We start from the raw sequence: 11,065 nt of genomic DNA, 5'->3' as shown, positions 1-11,065 counted from the left end.
AGATGCAGGTGACTAAAGGAAGTCATGTGTTGATGGTATTAAATGTTCAATCATTTGCAGTTATCATTCATATATTTTATAAATACAACATAAAAATAAAATCAGAACACCAACTGCCAAATTAACATTACAAACACAAATCTCTGGATTTATTATCAAAACTCAATCATTGATTAGATTATTTCACCAAACCCTTTCTTGGTGGAGAGGGTCCCAGTGCATCGAAAATAAACTTCTTTCAACAGAGATTAAAATATGTACAGAAACAAGGTCCCCATAAAGGATCCTTCTTGAGACCCATTAGCACAGAGACACTATAAATATATATTAATGTTACATTTACAACAATGGAACTTAATGTCAAAAAATCCTTAGAAGATTAGCATTCCAGTTCTGACAGATAATATCTGAATCGCAAATGACGACCTTACGTCTGGGCTGAATTCAATGTATAAACAAATCTCCTGGACATATATTTTGTGTACTCTCTTAAAAATAGTGCCATATTAGTATTGTAACAGATCCAAAATGAGAAAGCGGTATTTCAAAACATTCTGTTTGGAAGACGACATTGCCCTGGTGACTTGGGCCAAGCTAATGTGCCATACTGTTTGAGTCCTTTGGGCTGATTAGTCCAATAAAGTTGATAAGCTTTAAAACTGTGGATCTCAAACATGGAGCATCCTTCGGATCAGTAGATCCCAGAAGCAGCAGATCCCTAAACCAGCGGATTCCTTTATAGGAGACTGAAGTACATCTCATGCTCTTCACTTCATACACATGGAACACATCATGGAGAAAAACTTCAGTACAGCATCTCTGGAAAAAAAACACACAGAAAGGGAGAGATATTATTTAAAAAAAAACAGCACTTGCAAACGGCATAAGCATGACTGAAAGTGTTAAATGTCAGGTGTGAGTAAAAGAAACAAAACACATACATTCTATACTGCACTCAGCAATCTCTTCCTACCATCTACCCCCCATTCTGATCCACTCATTCAACAGAAAAGGCATAGCACATTTAAAGTTTGTGAGGGATGTTCTGTATTTGACTTTCATTGTGAAGACTCAGTCACTTTTAGGATCTCATGCACAAACCTAAAAGCTGTTAAAAGACCCAAAGACAAGTTTTAATAAAAACGAAACAGCAACGAACCTTGCAAATGGGATGTATGATAAACCATACCTACAAGAAAAAAATATTATAAAATAATGAGCTTAAATAAATGTAGTGAACATGCATTTGCTATATTTAGGAATCACAAGGCATGAATAATATTTTAATATGTAAAATAAGCTTTTGGTAGTAAATTGTTTTATTGTACTCACCATGCAAATGCAATGACTTGTAAAATGACAAACAGCAAAGTAAGACCAAAGATCTTCCACTGTGAAATAAAAGACGCCTCATTAGTGAATGAGCCAAACAAACCATCTCAGCGCATTTCACAGCTCTTGACTGTAATTAAATGCCACACTTACCCAAAAGGCTCCACAGAGAGTCAACACAAGACATGTCTAAAGAAAAGAAAGAGCAGAAACAATTACAAATTAAAAGAAAGAACACAGGTGTAAGAGATTAATAGGTTTACATACTTACATACATATACATATATGCAGACATAAATATCTGGTGCACTATGGCACTTAGATTGCATTTTTTTTAATCTGTTGATTCTGAAAGGGGTCTCTCAGCAAACTGGGATTAAGATCATCTGACTCCATTAAATAATTTCTCTCAATATAACGAATTAATTTAATATCGCTGAAATGCTGTTTATTCGCCAGAGAGAATCACAAGCCACAATCATAACGGTCAAAGAGCCAAGACTCTGTCCAAACATGCACTTGATTTCCTGAAAGTGTATCTGCTCTCACAGTCCAAACTAATGATTCTTCATTTTAGTCAGATGGAATTTTACAACCCGGGTGAATGTATTAATCTGGTGTATATACCCAGAATGAGGTTTACAGTGATAATATAAACATGTTAATCAAAGTTAAATCAAAATTAGAGTGAACTCACAATCATGACAACAGTGGCAAATGCTCTGGTCTTATCACACATCCTCTTCAGTTGTTTCACTGGTCCCATCAGAAACATGGTGCTGTGAACATCACACGATGTCAGTCAAACATACTGTCAATCGTCTTGCACGAATATAATGACATTGACAGTCACAGTTTGAAGGTTCGCTTATGCCTACTTAGATCTAAAAAAAATATTTGTTAACACTTTCGTATCATAAGCAAACGCTGACCGACTTCTCAGTCGTCAGGTTCATTGTGATTAAATGATGAGACATAATGTAATGATAAGACTCACCTGGCAAGGGAGCAAATATTCCCGAATGTGTAAAACACGATAAACAGAATTAAACCAATTTTGGGGATAAACAGGCAACACACTCCCTACAGCAGCAAAGAAGAGGTAAAAACAAACTTACAATAAATGCATGTTATTGTCTTTAAACAGAGAAAAATTTGTGTTCATGATGGCAAAATAACTTTAAAGATAATAAAAATCGTTGTGAGGGAAAAGTGAGGTCTTCGCGACTGCTGCGCTGTACACGTGGAGGAACTGCTGCTACCATAAACAATGCGTACCAACAGTAATGACATTCCGAAAAGCAAGTCAAACCGGTGACTCCGCTGCTTATCCAGCCTCTTCGTCACTGTCATTCAATCCTTTTTACTCTCTTTTTGAGAACCAGGAAGTTAAAGTGTCGATGTATATAAACTGTATAACTTTAGGTAGGCCTACGGTAATACTTGACAATAAAGCTGTAGTAAATCTCAAGGAATACACACTTACCAACACTGAGCATACAATTCCAATGACCATACAAACAAGGAATCCTTTCACTCGCGTGCCCCATCCGAGAGTGGAGGCTTCATCTGCCGCCTGTATCAAACGATTCAAGGAAAGTGTTGGACTCTGAGAATAGTCTTTATACTTCGAGAAAAGTTGTAGAAACTACACAAACGCCGAAATTTGCACAAGCCTGCGCAAAACTGGTGCTTCTCTAATAGATTCGTTTTTCAAAATTATAATTTGCACTTGAGTTTACGCACCGGGCTGACGGACAGAAAATAAAAAGTTCAAATGATTTATTCCTATCTTAACGCAAATTTACCTGTAAAATGTTCCGAGAGCTACCACCTCCGTCATTCCCACCTAAAACCGACCTGAGTTTGTCCATTTCTATGAATATATATGCTTAGTCTTCAGAGCACTGATTTCCTTGGAACAGCGTGAAGAGACTGACTTTTCATTGGTCTTTAGGCAGGTGAAATGACGCCACACAAACTTTACCTGAATGACGGGCGCATCCCACATAAGAGTGCGAGGGAAGCAGCGTCGCGTTTGGCATACCGTGAGTATGGCAAGCGAGAGTTCGTATAATTTCTTTGTTTTATGACAATTAAATCCAGTTTGTCAATGATGCTCCAAGAGGTTCCGCTTTTTGGTCAAAGCATTTCATTGCCTGAAGGTGTGCGCAAACAAAAGAGAAAGAAACAAAAATCGTGTAGAATTGTGAGCTTCGACGACCAGAAACGTTGCTGTAGTCAAGTCACAAAAACAGTTTATTTTAACAGAATGTCAACACTGTAATCTGATGAGATAGCATGAAGGCGATTTCTTCTTTTTTTAAAAATAGTTTATTAAAACAATGAATATGCACATGCAAGATTACCTTATGGTATGTACAGGGGTGTTACATTGAAAAATATCATGCACATACTGTTTTTCCTAACACACTGACTGACAAGTGAGCAGTTCATATGTAATAACAGCATTATCATTAATAAGTCAGAAATTAACAGATTAAATCATACACATCAATAAATATACCTACACTTATATGTAGTGATTCAAGATTTTACCTAGATTGCACTGTTCCTTTATGAAATCTCACAGTGACAGTTTGGCTTAACACATTTATAAATAAACAATGAGAAATGATCAAGACAATACAATTTGACTGTCTTTACAACAATGAAATTATTACTGCACACTGCTTAGAGTGTATCATTTCATATAACCTCAAGCTTGAATGTGAACATTAAATATTTAAACTAATGATAGTGCTCTAATTCTTCAGTCTTAAAAATGCACTTGAAAATAATTTATCTGCACAGTTCTGTCATGATTCCATTGAAAACACACTGGATATGAGAAAGCATTTTTGACAACACGTATAATCTGAAACGCTTCAGTATCCAATTCTCTGTATAGAAAAAGATATAACTTCAAAACATATAACTATATTTCTGGTTTTCCATTCAGTAAAACCCTGGTCTTTGGCATAAGGAACTCAGATATAAGTATTAATTTCAGTCAAAATGTTTACACAGACAAATCCCACACTCAGTTACTGATCTCAGAGGTTCAGTACACAGTCACATCAAGCATTCGATTCAACAGCTACAAACAGTCAAGGCACTGGTGACATTTCAGGGTTGTATAAGTGAAATTGTTAATATGGCCCATAGCATAAAAAGAGAGGGCAGGAAAATGATTAACAACGCATAATGAATTGTTTTATCATACAACAATTTAATGAAATTAAACATATTGAACTATAGAAGAACAAAAAAACTAAATAAACTATGCATTTTTAAGTTTTACTGTCTTGATGCAAAGTTGATGCAAGATTAAGGGAGTGTAGGATTGAAGGAGATAAAGACAGTGTTGAAAACAGAAGGGCAGATGTTAGAGGAAATTAGAGAAGAAATGTAAAGAGAGGAAAAGAAATGGAATGATGAAGGGAAAGAGATAGACAGTACTACGGAATGAGAGGAATCATTTCCATGTGAGGTTAGATGAGTGAGCAGAGAAGGTTAATACACCAATACACACTCTTATAGGATCTCATCCTCTGACTCCCCCTCCCTTTCTCTAGGTTTCAGTAAGCCCATTTCCATTGGTGGCATTCTCCTCAGCCTGGACCGTACCACACTGTTGGGAAAGGAGGGGTGGGCAGATATCAATAATCATTGATCAGATGCTTGAATATACCTCATTTATGACTGTTTACAGTGGTACTGTAAGTACACTCAAGGTCACAGTCACCTTGTCACCACTGACACGTATATGTAAAGGTTATAAATAGAATATTGCACCAGGACCTAAGGCATATGGAATTCATAATATGTAGGTTGTATGTATACCAGTACATGATGTAGGACAATATAACACGTAATTGTACAGCGATGGGCCTTATTTAAGTATGCCAGCGTTTGTTATTTTGTTTTAACAAGGCTGCAGGTCCTAAACATCTTTCATTTCAATTAAAATGAACACATCAGTGTTGGACTGATAATAAAAACTGATGGCAGGAAGGTCCTTAAGAATAAATTGGGAAAGACTATTAATTGTCGATAATGGACTCGTGTTCTCACCAGATCACAGTGCTGTAGACCACGGCAACAGTGAGCAAGGCGAAGGCCAAGTGCCAGCAGTAACACATGGTGATGAACATCATGTTGTTGTGGTTTTTCAGATCCCAGAGTTGGCCACTGGGAGGGTACAGCACAAAACCGATCTAAGGCACAGACACAGTAAAGTGAGTGGGAACAGGGCTGAAAGACACAGGAAAGTGAGTGGGAACAGGGCTGAAAGACAGAGGGGACGGCTTCATTGCGTCTATTGCATAGATACACACACACTCACACACACACACACAAATACACACAAGTCCTGACCTGCCAGAACCAGCTGCCCTGTAACAGACTGAGTGTCCCTCGTAGAAGCTCCAGGAGGATGTTTCCTCGGTGAAAGACCTCCAGCATGCAGGTCAAAGCCCCTCCAAAGGTGGCATAGAGCAGCAGCTGGTGAACGTGGACGTCCAGCATGTCTCTGCCATGGAGGTGGTAAAGGAATAAGAAGCCTAAAAGACACACACAGACTGTGTGTAAATTCATGTGCACACCCCATCCCCTCCCCTCTCTTTCAGGCCATCTCGGATGACCTTCTGCCCTTCATCTCATCCTTGATCAACAGCTCTCTGTCTGACTGTCTGACTCTCAGGTTCAGCCTCGCATCGCAGCCTGCTTAGCTGACATTGCCTCCTGGATGTCTGCTAAGCACCTCAAACTCAACCTGGAGAAAACTGAGCTTCTGTTCTTTCCTGCAAAGAACTCCCCAACGATTGACATTGCAATCACCCTCGAGGGATCTGTGGTGTTCCCCACCACAGCAGCCAAAAACCTAGGCGTAACCCTGGACAACCAGCTAACCTACTCCGGTCACATCGCGGCAATCACTCGATCCTGCAGATTCTCCCTATACAATATCAGGAGAATCCGCCCATTCCTCACACTACAGGCGACCCAGCTCCTGGTCCAAGCGCTTGTCATCTCCCGCCTGGACTACTGCAATGTCCTACTGGCTGGCTTGCCGACCTGCGCCATCAGGCCGCTCCAGCTTGTGCAGAATGCCGCTGCACGCCTGGTCTTCAACCCCCCTAAGCACTCTCATGTCACTCCATTCCTTACTGCGCTCCACTGGCTTCCGGTAGCTGCCCGCATCCAATTCAAGACACTGGTACTGGCCTACCAGGCAACAAGAGGCTCCGCCCCATCATACCTTCAGTCCCTAATAACTCCATATACCACTACTAGAACCCTCCACTCTACGACCTCTGGTCAGCTGACGGTCCCCTCACTTCGGGAACCCGGCAGCCGCTCCTCCCGACCACGCCTTTTCTCTGCCATTGCCCCGAGGTGGTGGAACGACCTCCCTCATACAGTTAGGACTGCGGAATCCCTCACCATCTTCCGCAAGAGACTGAAAACCCACCTCTTCAGAACCCACCTATCCCCCTAAGCCTAACCCCCTACAAAAAAAAACAAAACAAAAAAAACCTTGTCTTGTATCTATGTTTGTCTAAGAATTCCAGGGCGCAATACGAAGGAGTAAATCGACGCCCAGTCTTTTTAGCGATGTATGCTTATGAGGTATTAGGAATCTGACTGATGTACTGACTGTAAGTCGCTTTGGCTAAAAGCGTCTGCTAAATGCTAAATTGTAAATTAAATTGTACACTGTGCATTAACACTGACCCATGTACTAATACTGACAGTAGGTTGGTTTTATACAGACACTGATACGCTCACTCACTCAGAGCAGTCGGCTAACACTCACATGGTTACCCAGGTACTGAGTGGTATTAACACAGTCTCCAGGGTACTCACAGACTGGTACAGATATAGTTGCACACCCATACCTGTCCTTACACACGTGCTGTCTTTGCGTTTGTTTGTGAAGTACACTCAGACTTTCACACACACACACCACACACACACACCACACACACACACACACACGTACAGAGCTCTGTAAGGATGCCAGGAGATAAGAGAGGGGACGTGACAAGGGCAGTTCTAGAGTGAATGCGTTAGATTTCATATTTTGTGCATTGTGTCCAGGGGTCAGTGGAAGCTATACAGAGTCAAATGAATCTGAACCTTGTCTAACTGTTACCACATCAGATCCCTGCTTCACCCTCTCTGGTCAGAACCCTCTCTAACTCTTGAACCAGAACTTTGTCTTACCCTCTCTGGACCCCCTCAGAATCTTATATTAGCATTCCTGAGTCAGAGACATGAATCACCTTCATTGAAAAAGGCAATGCCCAGAAGGAAACGGTCCAGGCCGAAGGGGGCGGAGTCTGTAGAGTGCACGATGAGGATGGTAATCCCAGCCAGGCAGAAGAACAAGTACATGGTGGCATGTTGCCAGTTCATGAGCCGGTCCCAGTGTTGTTCGGTGTAGTCATAAAGACGCAGTTTAGGCCCATCGGGCACAAACTGCTCCGCAAGCATGCCTGAGCAAAAGAGCAAATTAGCAGAGATGTGTACTACAATTAATATGATGTTATGGTATTTTATGTGAATTTCAGTTACACCTGTCAGTTCATAAGTTTCATTTCAGTTGTAATTTAATATAATGAACTGAAAGGCATAAAATATGTCACACAGGCTGTAATTTCATCGTGTGTGTGTGTGCGTGTGTGTGCGTGTGAGTGTGTGTGTGTATGCACGTGAGTGTGTGTGTGCATTTGCTACTCACCAATCACAGAGAAAGACACCATGACGGCCCCTTCGAAAATCTCCACACGTCTCTGTGTTGCCCGTGTTGTGAGTCTGCCTGCACCAGCACTTTTGTTCCTGCGGGTGGCGTACCAGAGCGAGTACTTCCCTGCCCACCAAAGACCACTGATCAAGAAGAAGCTCCCAGGCAATGCATGGCCCTTAAAATTTCCCATGATGTCTTGCTGCCACTAGAAATAAAAGGAAAATAACGTCTCATCAAAGAATAACGGATAAATCTCTCTACTTCTTCTTTTAATATTTTTTGCTAATTTACTGTTCCATGTATGATATGAAAGGATGTTAGTGCGCAGTTTCACTTTCTCAGATTAGAGCACAAATATTGAATTGTAAAGCAAGCCAAACAAACGTGTGTCGTATCTCTGCAAAAATCTCCAGACTGTGCAGGTGCAGAAGCTGTGAAAAGTTAAGAAGTAGTTTTGTTACACAAGGGTGACTTTTTTGAAAGGTCCAGCAGACAAGCCATGCTGATTTTGTTTTTTCCAAGCATATCTAAGTCCCCTTCCCGTGCTGTCTGGCTGTTGCCAAACACCGTGGCCAGTCATGTGCCAAGAAGACAAACAGGAAAGAACAGTGGTGAAGAACTCCAAGGTACACAACAGTACACAATGGAAGACTGTTTGTGATTACAGTGTAATAGAGCAATCAGAGTAGACAAGTGTATCAACAATGACCATGCAGCTGATTTTGGTTCAAAAAGTGTGCGTGTGTGTGTGTGTGTGTGTGTATGATCACACACACAAACAGATCAAATGTTTTTCTCTGTTTTTGCCATGTTCATTTTTTTTTTGGACTATGTCTAAATCTGTTCATTTAAATAGCAGAAATTCCTTAAAACTGTCTTTTGAATTTGGGGCTATAGCACAAACAACCTCTCACATGATTAACACGGTGAAATGTAATGAATTCTCCCCATACAATTTAACAATGGGGAAACCATTAGAAATTGTTTAACTGAATGAAATCTGTTCCAAGGCTATAGGAAAGTCAACGTTTTCACACAAAGTCAAGAACTGATTTGGGCCCCACCCATCTAGGCCACAGCCTGCGGTCAAAGCTGCCAGTCGAAAGCCTCATTGAATTATTATTAGCTGTCATAACCAATGTCACATTTACAAAATAATGTGTCTAGATTAACTATACTGCCCTCTCACTGAACATTTTTATCTGTTATTGCTGAACAATATCACTCCTGTTCTTCCTTGTTTTACTTCCTCCTGTTATTCTGTCTGTCCATCCTTATAATAATTAACCACCAAATTATTACTTTTCATCAATACAGTATTCAAGAGCTTCCACAAACTCCACACTGACAGCAGAAGCATTTTTGCCACTGCTGAACTGTTCTCTAGCTGGTTTTAATGGTTTTTTAACAGTCCTTGTCCATATCACGAAATATCAGTCACTCAAATTTACTTAATCAAGCAAATAATTCATTGTTTAAGTAACTGTATCCTGAAGAGAGAGTGTTTTTGAAAATGCACCATATAATGAAAACTATTAGAACAAACTAGACTAAATGTAGAAGCAGCAAGAGTAACTTATTTCTAATTTCATTATTATTTCTTGTCATTCTATATTTAGTCTCAGATTTAACACTCACGAGAGGCTGTAATAATCTGCCTCTCTGCCATTTCAGTGAAAAAGAAGCTTTTTTCAACACATCTTCCATCCTGGTATAAATACAGAAGCCAGGAGCTCCATTGCCATGGTGATGAGCTGTTGCCCCTAAAGTGTCACTTCAATAGCGAGCAACAAACAAACTGTCTGATTGGTTGGAACTGAAGTGTTTTGTTGATGGCCACTCTAGTTTGCATAAATACATATCATGTCCTGACAAGAGGGTGTGAAATGCTACGACCGAAATGTCGCTTTATGTCAGGAAGCCTCGATAAAATTACTGGAATTCCCTTCTCTGCACGAGCTGTACGCTGTCAAAAAGAGAACATATATGACTGTGTTTAAAAGGAATGCTCAGTGACTATATATGATTGTATAGTAGCAGGAACTGCTCTAAATCCCATGGCATTCACGGAAAAAGATTAACCATATATCAGCGAAGTACTGGGTGTTACAAAGGCAAAAGATGACAAGAAAACCGTTAGTTTTACAACAACAACAGCTTACTCAAATAGTCTTTAGAAGTTACAAAAGGTTGTTCAGATAATCCTTTACTGTTTGGAGCAGATGTTTTTGAAATTTAGTTTTCCACGCTATCTCTGGTGAACGACAGAAGCAATCGTCTCGACCTCAGTCGTGGAGGTGACAGTTTAATATCTTTAATAATGTCACTGAAAATATTTAAATGTGTAAATTGTCAAATTTAACAAATATTGAATATACTGGATATTATATATACTTAAAAAATTTTAGTAAACCACATTACATGGAACATCATTTTATTTGAATTGTTCTTTTTATTTATTTAGACTAGATTTACAACACAGGAACTGGGCAAAAACGGTGTGATTTTCCTACCACGAAAAAAACCCATAATTTATCTTACCTTAGCGATTGATGGCAAATATCAACAAAATCTGACTTTAAAGTCGCCTTTCTTCTTGCATTCCCGCATTTACATTTACAACTCTTGAGAGTTTACGAATAATAGTGTCCAAACTGCTAATTTCTATAGCGAGAAAAAAAAAACAGACCGATCCGCTGCTTGGTTGTCTTCATAGGCTTGTCCTGCCACAACTGCTTCACAACTGGATTAACGCACACAGAGAACTTTTTAGGATTTGAGGGAAACCTTCCCCAAAAGATCAAAGATTGGTTGGATTTGTGAATTAACGTCATCTACTTTGATTTTGATTGGTTAAAACCCCTTTCAGTCAGGCACTCAGAGAAATTCCACGTGTGCACTTTTTCTCCGCCTGCTGGATCGAACTAGGAAAACATCAGAAAACCGCTGCTTTTTAAAGCGGTGGGATAGTTAAATAAT

The 11,065-nt window shown here is 39.8% G+C and overlaps 2 protein-coding genes across 2 annotated transcripts; both read right to left on the bottom strand.

The window, feature by feature from the left end:
• Window positions 1–767: 767 nt before the first annotated feature.
• Window positions 768–3,206, bottom strand: sft2d2a (SFT2 domain containing 2a). Its single transcript, XM_030791994.1, has 8 exons — window positions 3,141–3,206; window positions 2,819–2,908; window positions 2,330–2,415; window positions 2,030–2,111; window positions 1,486–1,521; window positions 1,333–1,391; window positions 1,160–1,189; window positions 768–819 (listed from the first exon to the last, which is right to left on the bottom strand). The coding sequence occupies exons 1-8, from the start codon at window positions 3,204–3,206 to the stop codon at window positions 768–770; spliced, it is 501 nt and encodes a 166-aa protein (XP_030647854.1).
• Window positions 3,207–4,748: 1,542 nt separating this feature from the next.
• tmem45a (transmembrane protein 45a) lies at window positions 4,749–10,702 on the bottom strand. Its single transcript, XM_030791873.1, has 6 exons — window positions 10,628–10,702; window positions 8,081–8,291; window positions 7,623–7,835; window positions 5,713–5,897; window positions 5,410–5,552; window positions 4,749–4,966 (listed from the first exon to the last, which is right to left on the bottom strand). The coding sequence occupies exons 2-6, from the start codon at window positions 8,274–8,276 to the stop codon at window positions 4,870–4,872; spliced, it is 834 nt and encodes a 277-aa protein (XP_030647733.1). The 5' UTR covers window positions 8,277–8,291; window positions 10,628–10,702; the 3' UTR covers window positions 4,749–4,869.
• Window positions 10,703–11,065: the final 363 nt, after the last annotated feature.

Source organism: Chanos chanos, chromosome 14 (assembly GCF_902362185.1).
Source record: "Chanos chanos chromosome 14, fChaCha1.1, whole genome shotgun sequence".
In the NCBI taxonomy this organism is placed as follows: domain Eukaryota; kingdom Metazoa; phylum Chordata; class Actinopteri; order Gonorynchiformes; family Chanidae; genus Chanos; species Chanos chanos.
Note: the sequence above shows the minus strand (reverse complement) of the source record. Positions and strands in the feature narration are given on the sequence as shown.

Bases quoted from the DNA above. Each gene is read 5' to 3' on its own strand.
- sft2d2a (XM_030791994.1), bottom strand. From the start codon at position 3,206: ATGGACAAACTCAGGTCGGTTTTAGGTGGGAATGACGGAGGTGGTAGC. The intron at 1,190-1,332 runs GTGAGTACAATA...TTTTTCTTGTAG, and splicing joins CAAGTCATTGCATTTGCATG to GTATGGTTTATCATACATCC. The intron at 820-1,159 runs GTTCGTTGCTGT...TTTTTTTTCCAG, and splicing joins TCATACATCCCATTTGCAAG to AGATGCTGTACTGAAGTTTT.
- tmem45a (XM_030791873.1), bottom strand. From the start codon at position 8,276: ATGGGAAATTTTAAGGGCCATGCATTGCCTGGGAGCTTCTTCTTGATC. The intron at 5,898-7,622 runs GTGATTCATGTC...TGTGTCTTTTAG, and splicing joins CATTGCCTTTTTCAATGAAG to GCTTCTTATTCCTTTACCAC. The intron at 4,967-5,409 runs GTGAGAACACGA...CTTTCCCAACAG, and splicing joins GTCTACAGCACTGTGATCTG to TGTGGTACGGTCCAGGCTGA.